Source organism: Penicillium angulare, assembly GCF_028827245.1.
Source record: "Penicillium angulare strain IBT 27051 chromosome Unknown utg000005l_segment0_segment0, whole genome shotgun sequence".
NCBI lineage: Eukaryota > Fungi > Ascomycota > Eurotiomycetes > Eurotiales > Aspergillaceae > Penicillium > Penicillium angulare.
In genome coordinates, this window is record NW_026623164.1 from 1,433,973 (window position 1) to 1,452,186 (window position 18,214).

Here is an 18,214-nt window from a genome sequence, read left to right on the forward strand (position 1 = left end):
AATCCGATAACCAAAGGACATTCAAGGCGCACTCAGTTGGCCCAGTAAATGGATGGCAGTCTTAGTACGCTCCTTAATATCCAAGTCAGAGTCTTCTTGGAGACTATTGAGTCGGTCTGTTATTCCCAGAGCTTTCAGTCTGCTAGCACGTTCACGACATGCCTCGCGGTCGCTGGGATCATCTTCGTATATTAGATTGATTATTACCCAAACGCAGCTCACTCTCACTTCTCTGTTGGAGTGAGTGAAATAGCCTGCTAGAGAACGTAAAAGGTCGACGTGTGCTATCAGTAACTGTCTGTGGCGGGTAGTTCCCGCAGCAATATGGATTATGACAGCACTTGCGGCGATCAGGATTTCATGGGGTACATGCAATGCTCCACTAGAAAATTCGCGGCGATGAGGTAGTTGAATGGTACGTGGACGCAGATTATCTGCCAATGCATCCAGGAGTCCGTCTTGGCCAATCTTTTCAAATAGAAAATCAATCATTTCTGCTGCACCAGCCCCACAAATGATGTTGCGCAGCAAATCAAATGTCTGCTCTTGAACAGCAATGTCATCTTGGCGTGACTGAGTAAATTGCTCTAGATTGCCATGAAGGACAAGCTTTCGCCGACGCCTGGCATCGGGGAGGAACTTATCCAAGCTCATCTTCGACGGGGGCATGGCGTCGCCCATCTCAAATGGTTCAGCCGACTCGCTAGGATCCTCCATAGGATTGAGAATGTCAACCTGCTCGCCAGCCGAATTGGCTCGACCCATGGCAATTCCTGTAGTGTGATCGGTCTCCTCGTCCAAGCCCCTTCGTGTCAGGGCGCTGATTGGGTCTTGACTGATGACTTGGCGGATCCACGCAGGCCCTAGAGCCTCAATGACTTTCATCTTGGTGTCATTGGGGGTATTGTAAACTACATGCTTGAGCGCCCACAATGATTCTATACGCAACTTGGTATAGGATGAGTGAGCATGCTCGCAAAGGATAGGAATTATATCACCAGAAATGATCGCCTGTAGGATGGGATATTAGCCGATAGTTTATAAAGAACGGCAACGCGCGAAACAATAATACTGACCTCTTTCATGGGGCTAAAGTCCAAAGCCAAATTACAAATCGCCGAAGTAGCAGCGATTTGGACTTCAAGATCGGGATGCTTGATAAGTGTAAACAAGGGCTGGGCCACACCAGCATCAATTAGACTAGTCCTCAGAACGCTGACGGACCTCGTAAGCATACGAGCAGCACCACAGGCGGCTAAGAGGGTGGGTGTTGGATTTCCATCTGCTGCAGTATTCTTTGGTGCTGATACAGCGTCGACAGGGGCATCACTTGGCCGAGGTTTCAAGGAATCGATAATGTAAGGAACAACCCCATTTTCACAGACCAATTTGCGATATTCATCCTTGAAAGGCACCAGGGCTGCTAAAGCCTTCAGAATACTTTCTCGATACCTCATCACATGGCACAGAGTAGGCGAGTATCCAGAGGGGCCGAGTCGACGGTCGCCTGACAATGTCTCAGGGTCCCGAACTGGTGCATCCCCCTCCGAATACCACATTGGCCGCACGCTCTCTGATACTGGGTTGTAGGTTTCCTTCAAAAGTTGAGACAATCGTTTGAGCGCATTTCCATCCACCGCATGCTTTTGTAGTTCCTGGTCGTCCATAACCAGATTTGCCAATACAGCCGGGGCTTCTTCTTTTAAACGCTGTGTTGGGGTTATAAGGCCATCATAATCGGCGCTAGGCTCATCTGGTACTCGGAAATCTTTATCCAGCATACGAATAAGGATCGGAACCAAAAGATAACTAAACATAGGTACTCTATGCTTTTTGGCAAGACCCAATCGGAAAAGAACCGTGACCAGTCGAGCAGCCATTAATCGTGCCATGCCACTTTCTGAGCGGAGAATGCAGAGAAGCCATGGCACAAGGGAATTTTCTTCCTCTTCCGGAGAGGTGGTATCGGTTAGCGAAAAGGGGGTGGGGAAAGAATGGCTGTGGCGACGCTGTGGTGCAGAATTTCCTAGCGGTGGAAAGTTGGCCGAGCTCGACGGCGACTTTGCGTTTGTCATTGGAACCGAGGGAAGAAGACTATCAACAGGGTTTGTGCCAGAGTTACGTGGGACGGCAGATCCAGAAAAATATGTCCCTCCCCAAGGGCCTCTCCTCATATCCGCAGCTGCGAAGCCAGGAACATGCTTTGGGAAAACAGTAACAATCCCCGGTGAAGAAAGGAAGTGTTCTGCCCGCCACTTCGACTGTTCAATAATCACAGTGACCGCGCGAAGAATTGGTGCTAATCGGGCTGATTCTGGAGCGGCTGGGGGAAAATCGCCCAGAGTTCCTGGCTCCTGAAGATGGTTCTCTGCACCAGGCAGGACAAACCCTTGGGCAACTATGAAACTAGCAATCTTGACAGCTAAGGCATCCAATACCCCACATTCCGCCAACGTTGTCTTGTGGATCTCTTCAGTGCATAGCTTTCCGATTAGGGCAGCTGCCAACTCGATGCATGTTTGGCTGCCAGACTGCTCATAGTCCTGTGCGATTATTCTCCGGATAACTCCCACAGTCTCAGGTGCAAAGACGCTATCAGCTAAACGTGTGTCGCGGGGCCATTGGTCCTGGCTTTGCAGTGGTAACCGGTCCGCAATTGTATTAAGAAGGCGTAAGATTGGGAGACAGAAGCATTGTGGGCAATCCGGTGAGGAAAGGATAGATAGAAGCGTGGGGATGACCTCACTGGCAAATATTGGGGCTAGGAACGTTGGACCGCCTATTCAAAATGGTTAACATGACTTCCTTCCCGGCTTGGTCTGGAACTAAGGTTTGTAAATACCTTGTGCTAGGCTTCCAACGATCAAAATCGCCTGCAAACAAGCAGCAAGGTCATCGGAAGTTTGAAATGAGGCAGCCACCTGTCTCGGGATAGACCCATGTGATTCAGTTGTGGTCGGTTTCCCTGGCCATCGCGACTCGAGCACCTGCGCTAATGTGGGGATGATGCCGGCGCCGACATATGTTTCTTTGCGTTGATCATGACCGATCAGTTCATTCTTTAGGGCACGAAGGCATGCGACCTGGGAGGAGATGGAGTCCGGGTTTTGTAATTGCAGCAGGGTTGGCGGAGCCGCTCGCGTCATTGTCGAAGGACAACCACCTCCCGGCGAGGGGTAGGTCCTCTAGCAAGCCAAATAGAAAGAGGGATAGGAGGTTGGGGTTTTCGAGATGAGTCGTTTTGGATATGGCAGGGTCTTTGATAACTGGGTGGACGTTGGGCGAAATTGGAGAGTATGGAAAGACTTGGCCGAATTCGGCCAGGTTCTTGGGGCGGGGAAAGCGTGGTGTATCGTACGGTGCCGGTGGCGTTGGGTCACGACGGACTGAGACTGTTGTGGTGCGACTGTTCACTCGATGAATTCTACGGTTCTTTCTCAAAGCTTGTAAAGCATTGAAAGCGATAGTATCTGCTATTCGCACCTGACTCCAAGCTCCCTGTTGGACGGAGGTGACCGACTCCACTCCGCACCGGGGGTGAGGGCAATACTACACGCACCACAGTTTGGCTACACGCACCGCAAACTGCTTATGTAACCACTTATGTAATAATGTAATTCCCGGGCGGGTCGTACACCCGACCGAGCCGTACACCCCAACCCATTAGAAAAATTTAAATCGATATATATTAGCCAACACATATTAATTTAGCTAAATAACGCGATTTATACATCGATTGATCTTATGGCTAATATTCCCACATCCACTACACCAAGGCAGAGCCCTTTTAGCTGGCTGACCTGGCTGACTAGGTGTTTCGCCCTATATATTCGAATCCACTAGGGCGGCTTCATCTAACAAATTTAGCTATATAGCTAGCTATAGGCCCTCTTCAACCGTTAGGCTAGTATTATAGGGTATCTACCTATTTAATCAATTACGTTTTTAGCGTTTTCTCTTATTAGCTATACGTAAATTTATATTTTCCTATACTAGTAATGCTATTGAGATATTTTTACCTAATTCTCTCTATATATTTCATATGTTACGATCTATTACGTTCGTTCATGTATAGCAATATCTATATCTATATCTATTACCATCTATTACAGTTGGCCGATCACACGTGATCAGGCCCTATCTATTTACTATATTTATTTAACTAGTATATATATATTAACTATCGTTTCCCTTAACTTAGCAATATATACCTATTTACACCCTAAGATTGTAATGGTTACTAAGTTGTCAGGCTAGAGACCTGTGACTAGGCAAGGATATCGGATAGTAGAGATCAAATAGAACAGTTGATACACAGACTGATTCTTGTCGAACAAGAATCGTAGCTACTGTTCGTGCGTTTTTATATTGCTAGAGCTTAGGGCCGTCATGCATAAGCGGGTGTATCGAAGTAGATTCGCCCGCGGAGCGGCCATGAATCGTACCCGAGTCGTACCCGAGGGGATTCAGGAATCCCGTGACAGTTTTGGTATAAAATAAATACTATATCTATATAGAATACCCTGCGTGAGGTTTATGGAAGTTACACATGACCAAACGTGATTAAAATATTGCATAAGTGGTTATATAAGCAGTTTGCGGTGCGTATAGCCAAAACTGCGGTGCGTGTAGCATTGCCCTCCTCAGTTATGATATCGTTGATGCCTGATTTTGATGCCTGATTGATTGACTAACTAACTGACTAGTTAACGTTAACTTTAACTAGTTAACTAGGTTAGTTAACTAGTTAGTTAACTAAGTTAGTGGGCACTTTGTTATTTCATGATTTTTAGGTTATATTCAGCACGGATAACTGTTTCTATGATCGACTCGAAAGACCTAATGTCCTGCTGTTCCAGAATGATTGAATTCCCTACTATCACGTGGTCACTTACACTTCATACATAGGGAGCATCTGGAGCATCTGGGCATACTAAGCACAATCAAAGAAAGGGAATAATCTTTTGCGCACCCATATATCAGCTACTATCTTCCATTGCCCCTTTGATATCCATCCTAGTTGGGTTGTATGCGTAAGTGTGAAGCACTACGATATCCCCAGGCTCACCCTACAGCAAAGTGAAATTCGAAACAGTCATCCACGCTGAATATTTACGCATCCGCTATCCACATTCTGCTGGCGGGGCCGGTAAGAGATATTCCAATTTGGCTTTTGACTGCATATCTTACATGGACTTATTGGGTGTGGACCTTGGACTGCAAAAGTATAGGAAATGCAAGAAGGAAGGGATCTTTGCCGAGGTTTGGCACCATGCTAGGCGAAGTGACTTTCGAAACATGGTACAGGAGTGATTCACGCAGAGGCGAAACCTTTCTACATACAGTAAGCTAAGGCCCAAAATATTTCTAGCCATGAGTACTATGATGTTGCTTGAATATTTCTGTGGCAGGTCTTTGGAGAAAATATGGTATATATGGCCAGCTAGTAGCAGCTACTATGCCTCTCTTCTTTCAACTCAGTTTTTCGGTTATTCCTTAGCTGTCTTTATACCTTTGAGTCAGGGTCTTGATTATGGTTGACGTTCTGCTGTCTTATTAGTTTCCTGTCTCTTGGTATTTGTCTGCATGAAGAGCACCGGGCCAGATTTTGCCAGAGGTTTATTCAGGTAATGCCCTTGGACATAGCTATTTGCAATGTATGTATGCTGAATTAAATTTTTGTTTAAGAAATAGTTTTCTGCCAGTTCAAAAGGAATTGTTGCATAGAAGTAGCGGTTGTTTTTAAAGATTAAATGTTGCTTATTTAAACCACACTTAATTTATGCGAACTATCCATTGGAACAAGGTATTTCTTTATGTTTTTGTCCTTGGGTTTGGCCAATGATGCATTCTGACAATAATCCGTTCAAAATCGTTGCAAATAATATAATTAGATAGAATGAAGCTATCGAGGAATTATAGCACTCCGTTGGCGAATACACTACGGAGTAGGCACCTATAGTATGTACCATTATCTGCAGGTATTATTGAAATTTCCCACTCCCCAATTCCAATAATTGCTCCAGTACGGAGTACTAGTAGTATCTGCGTGTTTGGCGCATTGATCACCTGTGACACCATCGGATAACCGGTCGGATGAGGCGTATGAAAATATCGGATAAGGAGCGGTATAATTAGCTAGAGGCCACGATTTAAAAAACCAATGACGTGATTTGACACTAATTTCCGCCCAAAAAAAGCCATTTGTACTCCATACGGAGATCTCCACTTCACGCGGCTTGAAATGAACCTGTCGATTATCAGGTACGAAGTTGGTGTGTGTTTGTGTGTGTGGCATAGGATGTACTCCATAGGCTAGGGTAGACTCTTTAGTTGGGGGCTTGTTAATTAGGCTTGTCTAGGCTAGACCGGCTAGAGCGGCTTGCAGACCTGGCCTAATTGGGTTAGTGGCAATTGAATTTTTGCCCCGGCGCTCAAAGCAAACAGAGCAAACATATTCACATTGGGACTAAACCTGGTCACCTCCATCACCTGATCAGCCCTGTGTATTGTCACGTATGGTCACCCCAATCTCTGTCCCACCAATCACTTCCCCCAATGTTGGCCGGCTTTCCTGCCGATGGAGTCCAGATAAACCTTGTTTAAGCCGTCCACTGGGTCAAACTGGCGTGCAAACAGAAAAAATGCACATTTTTTGGGAGGCGCTCAGCCGGTGTCTTTGTTAGTACCCAGGTATTATTCGCGGTAATAAATTACCTCATAGCAAGAAACCCCGTGGACAGGATTCTCTCCCCTCTCTCTTCTCTTCTTTCTCCCCTTCATCTTCTTTCCGATTGAAATGAGTCAAGGTTTCTCCACAAAGTACATTTTGCGAAAACCAGATCCCCCGGATTTCCAATCGACAACTGCCTCCACCTTGCGATCTTCGTGAGGATGAGGCTGTGCGCCAATACTATTCAGGTTCCGCAGGTGCCCCGTTGACTCGTGCGCCCACGTGGTGCCAGCGTGCCCTCCGATTGATTTATCGCAACATTCCACTGGGGGACCCTTCAACCCTAAGCCATGTTAGCTTCCTCTCCTTCGCCCTCATCAGCCGCGCTTCGCTCTGGCTGCTCTGGCTCCGCGCATCCACAATATGAGAACGCTCCACAGTTTAGCAGCCCCCGTTCTTCACGTCTGGCCATTGAGGAGTTGCGTTCCGCCTTGAATCGCCATACTGTCGATCCTGCCTCCCCTGACTCCCCCGCCGCCCTCCAACGTCGACGCGCTTCTGCATCTGTCGATCCCTCCCTAGTTTCTGGCGCTTCTCTGCCCTCCTCATCCCAAGGCAAACCCGCCACTTCTTCCACTGCCACCATCCCTACCGCCACACCTCCTGCCTCGGTGATTCCGCCACCTGGCCCCTCAGTCTCAATGCCCGCTCCGGGCAGCTTGGTCTCTAACAAGCGCAACAGCCAGAGCGACCACCACTCACCGAACGCCGCTGTTCCCGGCCCTTCTGGTGGTGGTGGTGGTGGTGGTGGTGCTCAGGATGTCGAGGTATCGCAACCCAAGCGTCTGCGCCCCGCGGCGCCCGACGTCAAGACCCTGCCAGCGCAGTATGAGCTAGCCGATCCTAGCGATCTTGTAGTGCTGATTTCCAGCATGCTTATGGAGCTGATTCGCTTCAATGACAAAATACCCCTGCATCAAGGCCGTCTCACCCGTTTCCACTCGCGATCTCCGCCCCGGATCTCGGTGCAAGATTACCTGCAGCGTTTGACGACACACGCTACTCTCTCGCCCCCAATCCTTCTCAGTATGGTCTACTATATTGACCGTCTCTGTGCATTATACCCCGCCTTCACTGTGTCCAGTCTGACCATTCACCGTTTCTTGATCTCCAGCGCCACCGTCGCCAGCAAAGGCCTGAGTGACAGCTTCTGGACCAATAAAACATATTCTCGAGTCGGTGGTATCAGCATGAATGAGCTGGCCATGCTAGAGCTCGAGTTCCTCTTCCGAGTCCAGTGGCGAATTGTGCCACAGCCTGAGGTCTTGGTCGATTACTACCAAAGTCTCGTAGAACGGTGTGAAGGTTTCGAGATCGACCGCAGCGGTACAACGCCTGCGGCATAAAATCCAGAGGCAGGTTTCCAATCAGCATCCACGATCCGGCTGCGAATGCTTTGTGTCGGACTAAATTCTCGGGCTGGCCTCGAGTTTCACGACACCGGCCGTCCGATCGACTTTTCGCTTGGTTGATTCTCTTTTGTCCGACTTCGACCTTATTAATCTATCTATCTTGCATCTACGAAAGGGCGTTGTTCTACGGTCGGCCACCCCGGTCCATGCATGTGGCACATTAGAACGCTGGCATTAGTTGGCGTGGCATCTCCCTCCATCCCCATAGAGTGGTATATCTTCAAATATATCACACTGGGTGGTGATTTTGTAGCATGTTTTCAGCGGTTCATTTTACAGCGGAACTCTTCGGCGTTTTTATGTCTATGGGATAACGAGGTGCTATCTATGACCCTATCTTTACTCAATCCATGTCTTTTAAATTTTGATTTATAAACAAATTTATTCTTTTATTATTCTTAACATGAAGCACACAACATCGTATATAGCTAGACAATGCACGGAGCATCTAAAAGTCAATGTTAAGAGTTGATAACGGCGTATGATGCGGAGTATCCATACTAGGAATTTAGGGTATAGGGTGCGGGGGCTAGGGCAATTATTCTGGAAATCTTTTGAACTTCATGCGTCACCTCACCAGGTTTTACAACGTCACTTATGATTCCCTCACGTGGGACATTCCATCTTTGCTAGTCATGATTCCTAATTACCATACGAAAATCGTGCAATCTAGGTAGTTTGCATCCTCCACATCTTCCGGTCATCCCACGTCCAACGCGATTCCCAAAATGGGCATCTCAGAGACTCTCAAGGCCATCCAGCCTCTGCGTGGAGAGGTGATTCCCATTCGCACAGTTCAAGAAACAAATCCCCCAGAAGAATTTGGTAGGTCGTCTGCAGAATCTGTTTCCTCGATCCCTCTGCTCTGACAGCTAACTCTTGCAGGTGACGCTTACGTCGCAGAAGTCAATGTCAAAGCTGCGGCCAAAGTTATCAAGTGAGCATATCTTGTCTTGGTTGCCCTTTTCCTCAAGGCTCAAACTGACTTTCTTCTTTCTCTGATAACTAGAGTCTTGGATTATAAATACCCGCGCAACCCCTCTCTTCCTCTATCGCATCTGCGACGTTTCGCCAAACGAGAAAATCTACCACCGAAATTGCGCGCGAGAATCGAAGCCAATGGATCGCATGAAAAAGCAACAATAAAAACGATCTTCGTGGTTATTGCACCATTACCTGATCCGGAGGAACTCCTAGAGCTGCTTGCACCCTTTGCGCCAAATACGTACAAGACAGGCCCATCCTCTCCCACTTCAGATTCATTCGCGCCTACATCCCCACACCCCAAAATCGATCTCATCACTGTCACTATTCCTTTACAGCCTCCTTTCAATTCCCAGCAAGCTGAAACATGGACCAACACCATGTGGCCAGTCACTTTCAACCCCGCTGCGCCTCGAGCCACCGTTGCGCCGCCCCTGCAAATCCTCACTCGTGCACATGAGTCTCTTAAACCACGCGCAGGTTACTATGTTGCACTGGCACAGAAAGCCGCTGCAGAAGCGAAAAAGTCCGGCCGTGGTCGCGGCGTTGGAGCGGTCGTAGTTGACCCAGCAATCGAAGCTGAGATCGAAGAAGATGCAGAGAATTACGGTCACTCTAATCTTGATCGATGGATGGATGCTGTTCTCTGCGTTAGCGAAGATGTGCGGTTCGCCCGCTCGGAAGCTGGCAATCCCTCTCAAACTGATCTTCACCCAGGCGTAGCGCCAAATCCTGCTTCCTCGGCCTTCAACGCCGATGTGGAGGGTGGCCCGGATCTCCATGCGTTGATGCGAGCTGTCGAGCTCATCTCGCGGCGCCGCCGTGAAGAAACCGAGCATCAAGCTGAAATGGCGGCTCTGCCAAACCCAATGGCTGTCATACGTAAAGACCCCCAACTTTCTTTACAACTCAGCCCGATGGAATCATATTTCCTTTATGAAGCCGAAGCTAGAGCCCCATTGGCCGACGAGCCTTCACATCAGTCTAACTCAAATCAACCAGAGCCTTCTCCTTTCTCTCCAAAGAAGAGAAAGGCAGAGGAGCCAAATCCTGAATCTATCTCTGCCCCGCTCGAATCTACATGTCTTTCGCCCACAAATGGCTCTCAGAATCAAGATCAGCCAACTACTACTTCCGCCCCTCTTCCTGCTCCTCCACCATCAACGGTCACTACTTTGGCTGATCCCACAATACGACACCCACATATTGAGCCTGCAGATACGAGTCTTGCTACGTCTTCTCGTATTCGCACCCGATCTCAAGGTGGTTATCTTTGCACCGATTTGGACATCTACATCTCGCACGAGCCATGTCTCTGTTGCTCAATGGGTTTGCTCCTTTCTCGCTTCCGGGCGGTTATTTTCCCACGGTCCGGCAGGATGAAGAGTGGTGGATTAGCCTCTGAGCCTGTTGTTTTCCCCGTTGCAGATGATGAAGGTAAAGAATCCAGCGATGCTGCTGAGGCTGGGAATGACCGATTATACTATGGATTGAATTGGAGAAAGGAGCTGAACTGGCGGGCGTTGGGGTTCGAGTTTGTTGAGGATGATGAGCAGCATACTGTGAATTCGAGCGAGGATGAGGTTGACTTTCATGCTTAATGCGTCATAATGCGTGATAGATTAGACCTTTTACACGAATATAATCGATCGTTCTTCCTGCAGAATCTTTCGTAGTTTACGGGCAGGTCGAGCTTTAGCGATTTAACTACTATGTACGTGTTACTTGATATTCAGAACTGTGATGTAAATTTCCTTTGGAATTTTTTTGGGCTGTAAAGACATGCTTTTTCGAGGTTCTCCATATTCCACCTCTTCATCAACTACGTCTTTTCTCGGCTTCTCTACCAAGCTGTCTCTCCTCCTCCTCTCTCATCATCAGAATAATATACCCAAGTGGATATAACGAGCAACCAACACCACCACGGCTCACTCAACTCCGTCAACAGGTATGACTAGAAAGCCAAAAATAAAAGTTTATTTCAGTATGCTGAATTCTTCGTCGCATCGGAACAGCTTAGCGAATAAAATATTTATATCGCCACCACCGCAACCAGTAGTTCTCATCTTCCATTCTATAGGAAGGAAAATAGACAAGGAAATTCATGGCGTCGTCACGTATCTCCTCATCCACGTCATGTTGCGAGATAAAGGAGGAAACGGAGTAATAACAAAAGTTTTCATCCACCGGTTGTGTCTCAAAACCCAAATTGGACAAGAGGGGTGAGATCGGGCATCCATATGATGCAAAATCGACGAAACGGAACGAACAAGGGTATAAACCAGATTTGATATCCCACGGGATAAAATCGAGAGAATAGGAAGAGAGCTAAGAAAGGAGTATCGGATGTGAAAATCGGGAGAGTAAGATGAATAGTATGTCGGTCGAGGAGGGTATTGAGTATTGTCTTTTGTGCTGATTTGTTTAAAAGACAAGGCTGTTGAAGGTAGCCCGAGGACTCTGTTGGGACTACGGGAAGCAAAGTTAGCGGGCCCGCCTTCCCGAGAATCAATTGCTCTCGTGGTCGCCAAGTAGTGTCCTTGTATGTGTATTCGTGGGCGTAGAAGCGAAATTCGGCTGGGAGTATCCAAGTATGTACAACCGATCAAACAAATGAAACCAAGCGCCCCGTCGCGACAGGGGCCGAATATTGGCAGAAATGACGTAAATAGGACGGATTCCCATGCGTGGTGGTCACCAGTGGGCATGGCAGTATGGTGCTCTTTGAAAAGGGGAGAAATATGGTGTTGGTTATGACGAGGATGATGTATGATAAAGATGAAAAGGGATAATCCAAAATGTCAGTCATCGTGTGGATGAGAAAGCGTGCAAGGATTGAATGTGGTTGAAGCATGTCCAAAATCGCATGGAAATCAATCCATGCGCTGGTAGAAAAGTAGGTAGGCGACGCGGTTGTCGCGGGCACCGTATCTTCCCATAGGTGTGCGTACTCCGGACGAGTTTCCTGGAGATGGTGTAATGCCATTGACTGACTTTTTGGCTGCATGGCCACTGGATCCACTTCCATTAACCTGGCTCCAACCTTTATCACTGTCCACAGAATCAATTTCGTCTTGGTCAATGTGGTCGAAAATATTGCCACGGGGGTTCTTGTTGTCTCGTTTATGCTGTTCAAGTGCAGCAGCGAGTACCTTGGGGTCTTCCTCTCCACCGGCTTCAGCCACGTCCTCACTGCGAACACGCCGGATAAGTGTATCGTCCATGCGAATCCACTCACGACCATCTTGACGTCTCACATCAACGGTATAATGTCCTCCACTGGCGTTCTTTCCATGGTGATAAATGACACCCATCAAGCGGTATTGAGGAAGGCCCCCGGAAGCAGTCAAAGCATTACGTCGGTGTGCAGGGAAAACTTCCCGAGGAATCTCTAAATCAAGCGGATATCCAACCTTTTTCCAGATCTTCTGGGTTGCTCCAGTTAGGCTATCGTACTGGAAACGTTTGAGGTGGAGGATGAGGACAGGAGGTAGGGTCTCAATGAAGATTTGCTTAGTTGCAGTGACGTTGGGTCCCCGCGATGAGTTAAAGTCACCTTGAATGCTTTCAGGCTTTGTGAGGCCCTTGAGAGCATCAATAATGTTATGGACTTCGGGGGACCCGATATCAAGTTGCAGGGGTTGATAAGGTTCCATTGTAACAGAAGTCTTGTTGCCCGGTACCTTGAACTCAGATCTCAGTTTACCTCCGAAAATCTTTGTAACAGGTGACTCTGTTGTTATAGCACCGGATGACTGAGTGACGGCTGCTTTCTGCTTGTGTCCAACCTCTAACCATCCATCGCCGGAGGCACCGTCCACAGCAGCTTCAGCATTCTTTGCTTCAGCGGCCTTTTGCGCGGCTCGGTCACATTCCTCATGCAGCTCCTCGAGAAGAAAGCCCAAGAATTCCTGAGCATCCTGCTGATGACCGCGTCGCATATCTCTAAAGCGAGGCAATTGCCGAATCATTTCATAAACGAACTCGGGAACAAAAGAATCACCATACTGTTCTAGCTCATTGGGTTTTAAGCGCATCCTCAGCTGGTCTTCGGAAGTTGCAGCATCAATGACACGGAATTCTCGCATAAACATAATCATAGCGTCGATCAAAGGCACGTCACTCTGGAAGCTGTGCACAGCTTTCTGGCCAACATAGTCAAGGAATTGGTGGAAAGGCACACAGGAGACTAGGATCTGCAATACTGAGTTCATATAGCACATATTTCCTGTGTTGACCAGTCCTCGAGGCTCAAGGAAAGCGATTTTATCACTATATTGCGTGACATCTTCACCCAAGTTGCTCAGAACACTAGCAAGAGTCTCACTATGCTGCGGAGCCACAGCGGTTGGTTCAACCGAAGACACAGCACTGGCCAACTTTGCCGCTTGTTTGGATCGAAGAAGTTCTGCCCATGACTTGGGGGCAGTACGAACAGGGGAGGAAGATTTGGTTGCTTCTGCGTCAGCGTTTACAGACTCTGGATCCGTTTCTGCTGGAGCGGCTGCAGCCTGTTTTGGTGTTTCCGGGGTGGAGCTATTATTATCTTTAGTCTGCCGACGTGGTGTATTCGGCACAGCTGGGACGACGGGAATGGCAGGCTTCGTGGCCTTCAGTTGTGTCTGTACTTGAGATTTGGCCGTGGAGGAAGGAGTCGTAGGTTGTGTCGAGTTTGCAACTGACTGTGGGACTGAGGTGGTTGGTGTTTGGGGTTCAGAGATCAATTGAGTTGATAGATCGGTTGGTTTGGGCTCTTCAACGGGCTCTAATGCGTCCTTGCTCGCTCCGATTATACAGATTCCATCTTTTTTAGGGAACTCCACAGACTTCAGCAAGGGACGAAGCCTTCGGCGGCGGGATGTAGACCTGGCAGGGAAAAGCTCTTCAGGAACCGATAACCAAGGGACCTGCGTCAAAAATTAGCTTGTATACAATGATTCAGACATGTCTTAGCAGACTTACTGGTGCAACAAAGGGTGGTTTGGGCTCCAGTACAATCTTAGGATCCCACTGAGGCGAGGTGGACGCGATGGGATAGTGCTGAGGTGCTGACGGTGGTGGGACAGGATGGTCCTGCATCTCCGGTTCGAAAGGTGGTGGGATAGATGGAGATAATATTGACTGTAGCGGAGTGACTGTTCGAGGCTGCATGGGTAAAGACTGCGGCGGGATGTGATTCGGGGCTACCCCATGGTGAGATGGCGGGTACATAGTAGCTGCCATCATTGGCCCATATGGTGGGTGAAATGGACGTGGATGAGGTTGTGCTTGGCCATATGGTGGATACCAAGGCTGGAATTGCTGTGGCGCATATCCAGGAGGCATATGACCATTCATTCCATTCATTGAACTCATGCCATTCATTCCATTCATATTATTGATCCCATTCATCCCATTCATGTGCGGCGGGCAACCCCCCATGTACGGCGGGGAGCGCATGTTTGGAGGGCCTGGGTGGTAAGAGAAGTCTTGTTGTCGCCGGGACGGAGGCATGGGCGGTTGCCCGTGGGGCATCGCAGGCAGGTGGTGATTCATCTTGATCAAAGCTCGAACAATAAATATTGTATTCAACCACGCTTTGCCACGGTGGAGGCCATGCGCGGAAGATAGTCAAGGTGAGCCAAAATCGAATCCCTCAGGTGCACTTAAGCAGCCATTTTGGCATCTACCCTGAGATGGAGGGGAAAGTGTGTTCGAGGGTGTGGGTGACAGGTGAGGCGATATATCGGATGGCGACTTAAAGATTCAACACCTGGGAGCGCAGGAGTTGGAGTTAACACAATGCGCTAAAAAATACCACCAACAAATGGATCCGTACCTTGAGACTCAGATGAAATAGAGAAGAAATGATCTGATAGGCCGAAGATCAAAGTGGCCAGATTAAAAAAAGGGGGGGGAATGGCCACAAGAAGACCTTCTATAATGCTCTCTCTCTCTCTCTTTTGCCGAAGCGAAGCTGAAGTGCAGAGTGAAGATGCTGAATAATACCGGCTGAGTCATGACGCACGTGCCATCTGATGACATGCCCCTCCGGATGTTGCAAATGCAGATGAGGCTTTTGTTGTCTGGTTGCTCTATTCTTAGATGGCCTCTCGAGGCTCATTCTATTCTTACAGTTTAGCGACCTCGAGATTGAGGCCGCTGTGCATGGCTAGTTTCATTCCTCGTCGTTTGCCCTAATCAGGCGGGTTTATCTTAAGCACCCTAACCCCTCCTTCATCAATCTTAACGGGCATCGCCTTGTTAACCTGCTAGCCTTTGATTGATAAAAGGTCTGTTCGCCTCTTGCATCTGCTTTGTCAAAATCGGAGCTCGGAGATGTCGTCTAATGCAGGACAAAACCCGCCTCCCTCCAAAGCAATAAACATTTCCAATACCCCGGCCGCCTCTCCAACATTCTATTCGTCAGCTTCAACTGATACCAACGCTCAGCGGCGTGTCGGAGGTTCTGGGAGTTTTGGAGCAGGCTTGTCTTCGAGAAACTTTGCAGCTTCAAGGAATACGCAAGGCCGAAAGAATCAGCCTAAGCGTCAGAAAGCACCGCGACTTTTAGATGATGACGAATATAGTGAATCAGTGAGTAGTTGAGGATCGCCTCCCAAGGAGAGCCGCTTACTGACCTACTTCCTTTTCAGGCCGTGATGAAATCAACAAACAGTCGCAAAGGACAAACGTCCATCACTCATTTGATGAACTTTTCACTTCCTCCTCGTCCACAATACCAACCACCTCCTCGCAATACTCGCCGTTATAATAGCTCTGGTTATCACGCTGTGGACAAGGCACGCTATGTCCACGCTAACTACCGTTTCATCGTGTCCCCGGATCGTAATTACCATGCACAGGCGGCGAATGCCGACGTCCATTTGGATTGGGCGTCAGTGCTCCAAGTACTAGTATCTGCCCAGACTCAGGCTGCCAGTTGTCCGATCTGCCTATCAACGCCAGTAGCTCCACGGATGGCTCGCTGTGGTCATATCTTTTGTCTTCCTTGTCTTATCCGGTACATGCACGCATCGGAAGAGGAAAACCCTGTCCCGGAAAAGAGACCTCGCTGGAAAAAATGTCCAATTTGCTGGGACTCTATATACTCATCTGAGACCCGCGCTGTTCGTTGGTTCCGGGGACAAGAGGGTGATCTACCATTCGAAGGTGGAGATGTTGTACTAAGATTAGTCAAGCGAGAGCCTGGCAGTACTCTTGCCCTACCTCGGGATGGTGCTGAGACTCTTGAGAAAGGAGAAGACATTCCTTGGTATCATGTGGCTGAGGTTAGCGACTATGCTCGAATCATGAAAGGGGGTGAAGAGTACATGGAATCACAGTATGACAGCGAAATTGAAGATCTTCGCCGTCAAGAAATTGAGGACGAGCTTTTATTCGGTGATGAAAATACCTGGACGCGCAAGGCAATATCAGCTATTTATGGCGCCAAAGAAAGTTTAAAGGGCATTGGCAATCCACCGGAGGTTTCACGCCGCCTAGTTGTCTCCAAATCTATCAATGAAGTAGGCCAGGAGACAGGATCCAACGCGACCGAATCAACCGACGCTATTCCACCGACTACTGGTCCGTCTACGGATGTGGCTCCTGGTGTCGCTACAGATTCGCAATTATTGCCTAATTTCACATTGTCACCTGCCAATTCGGGTGAATTAAACCAATTGGCAGAGGCTATGGGCTCAATGGAGGTTGCGCCGGTCTCCAGTTCCAAGTCCCAACCAAAGGGCAAGGGGAAAGAACTGCAACAAACGGACCATGCTTACCACTTCTATCAAGCTCTTCCCCAATTCTATCTGTCGTCCCTTGACATTAGGATTCTCAAATCAGCATTCAATGAATACGCTTCATTCCCAGCGACTATATTGCCTCGAGTGGAGCACATCTCGACGGGTCACATTGTCGATGACGAACTTCGCAAACGAGTGAAATACTTAGGACATCTACCGTACGGATGTGAAGTCAATTTCCTCGAATGTGACTGGCGGGACGTAGTTACACCTGATATTCTTGCCAAATTTCGCCCTGAAACCGAACGGAGACGAAAGCGCAACCGCGAAAAAGAGGCTCGTGAGGAAAAAGACCGCATTCGTGCAGAGAAAGAAGAGGATGATAAACGCTGGGCTGCAGCACGGCACAAGCGACCTAGTATTGGAAACATCAGCGAAGCTCCCTTCTCAGTTAACGACTTTCACCCGCTGACCAGCAATGATCCGGCGCAATTTGATACCGGCACCTCTTCTGCCTCTCCGCCTCGCGCTTCTTCGCAATTCAGAGCTTTGGCCTCTCCTTCTTCCAGCCCACCGGGCGTTCGTACTGTCTGGGGTACAACTGCCATTCAATCGCGCTCTCCAACTCTAGAAGCCCAGCATGGTATACCCAACGATGGATGGCGGCAGGGCTGGGAAGATGAACTACTAGCCCAGCAAGAATCCGAGGTGATGGCCCGGACAGCCCCGGCCCCCGCCGAGGGGTCCTCTGCATCTGCTCCGTCAAGTGGTGGCGGCAAGAAAAAGAAGAAGAGCAAAATCACTCTGATGTCCACTAACAGCCACCGAGGGGCATAAGTCGGACCCTTTGAGATTACTACATATCATACGACCTCACTCACTCATCTTAAAGAGTTGAATGGATGACGTCTTCAGAAATACATTCAATGATGGATTCTCGGCATTTCGGCTCACCTGATTTGCTTTTTGCATACGCGGTATTGCAAATATACTACCTATACTCATTCCAAGGATGATTATCCCATCGGGCAGTTGGGTCTGTCTGTCTTGCAATCTCTTCCAACACCGGGCCCACATTCCAGTCCCAACATTTCGATTTGATGTCGAATACCTCAATGGAAAATAAACATACAATAGACATTTTTTACCTCGGTTAATTGATATTATTTATTGGTCGTTATACTGAGCACTGAGAGCATCCTTCACTAATGTATACATTGTTAGTGGCTGGACAGCTGATACTGCTTGCATCCTTGGAAGTAAGCGCTAGAAGAAACCCAATTGACTGATTGCCGCAAAGAACGACAAGCTTGGCACAGGATCGTCACTGCAGGGACAAACAGATCGGTGCTCGG

General features: G+C 48.4%; 5 protein-coding genes across 5 annotated transcripts; 3 read left to right on the top strand and 2 right to left on the bottom strand.

The window, feature by feature from the left end:
* Window positions 1-21: 21 nt before the first annotated feature.
* On the bottom strand, window positions 22-3,146 carry N7478_007928 (armadillo repeat protein; the record flags this gene model as incomplete). The annotated part of the gene is made up of 3 exons (XM_056924142.1): window positions 22-1,011; window positions 1,077-2,779; window positions 2,843-3,146. 3 exons carry the CDS (start codon window positions 3,144-3,146, stop codon window positions 22-24), a joined length of 2,997 nt encoding a protein of 998 aa, XP_056776868.1.
* Window positions 3,147-7,023: 3,877 nt separating this feature from the next.
* On the top strand, window positions 7,024-8,079 carry phoB (regulatory cyclin phoB; the record flags this gene model as incomplete). The annotated part of the gene is made up of 1 exon (XM_056924143.1): window positions 7,024-8,079. One exon carries the CDS (start codon window positions 7,024-7,026, stop codon window positions 8,077-8,079), a length of 1,056 nt encoding a protein of 351 aa, XP_056776869.1.
* A 794-nt stretch (window positions 8,080-8,873) lies between these two features.
* Window positions 8,874-10,730, top strand: N7478_007930 (putative tRNA-specific adenosine-34 deaminase subunit Tad3; the record flags this gene model as incomplete). Its single annotated transcript, XM_056924144.1, has 3 exons — window positions 8,874-8,970; window positions 9,031-9,082; window positions 9,155-10,730. 3 exons carry the CDS (start codon window positions 8,874-8,876, stop codon window positions 10,728-10,730), a joined length of 1,725 nt encoding a protein of 574 aa, XP_056776870.1.
* Window positions 10,731-12,002: 1,272 nt separating this feature from the next.
* N7478_007931 (mRNA-binding ubiquitin-specific protease UBP3) lies at window positions 12,003-14,664 on the bottom strand (the record flags this gene model as incomplete). The annotated part of the gene is made up of 2 exons (XM_056924145.1): window positions 12,003-14,036; window positions 14,092-14,664. 2 exons carry the CDS (start codon window positions 14,662-14,664, stop codon window positions 12,003-12,005), a joined length of 2,607 nt encoding a protein of 868 aa, XP_056776871.1.
* A 783-nt stretch (window positions 14,665-15,447) lies between these two features.
* On the top strand, window positions 15,448-17,696 carry N7478_007932 (RING-type E3 ubiquitin transferase MAG2; the record flags this gene model as incomplete). Its single annotated transcript, XM_056924146.1, has 2 exons — window positions 15,448-15,705; window positions 15,765-17,696. The coding sequence occupies 2 exons, from the start codon at window positions 15,448-15,450 to the stop codon at window positions 17,694-17,696; spliced, it is 2,190 nt and encodes a 729-aa protein (XP_056776872.1).
* Between the last annotated feature and the right edge of the window lie 518 nt (window positions 17,697-18,214).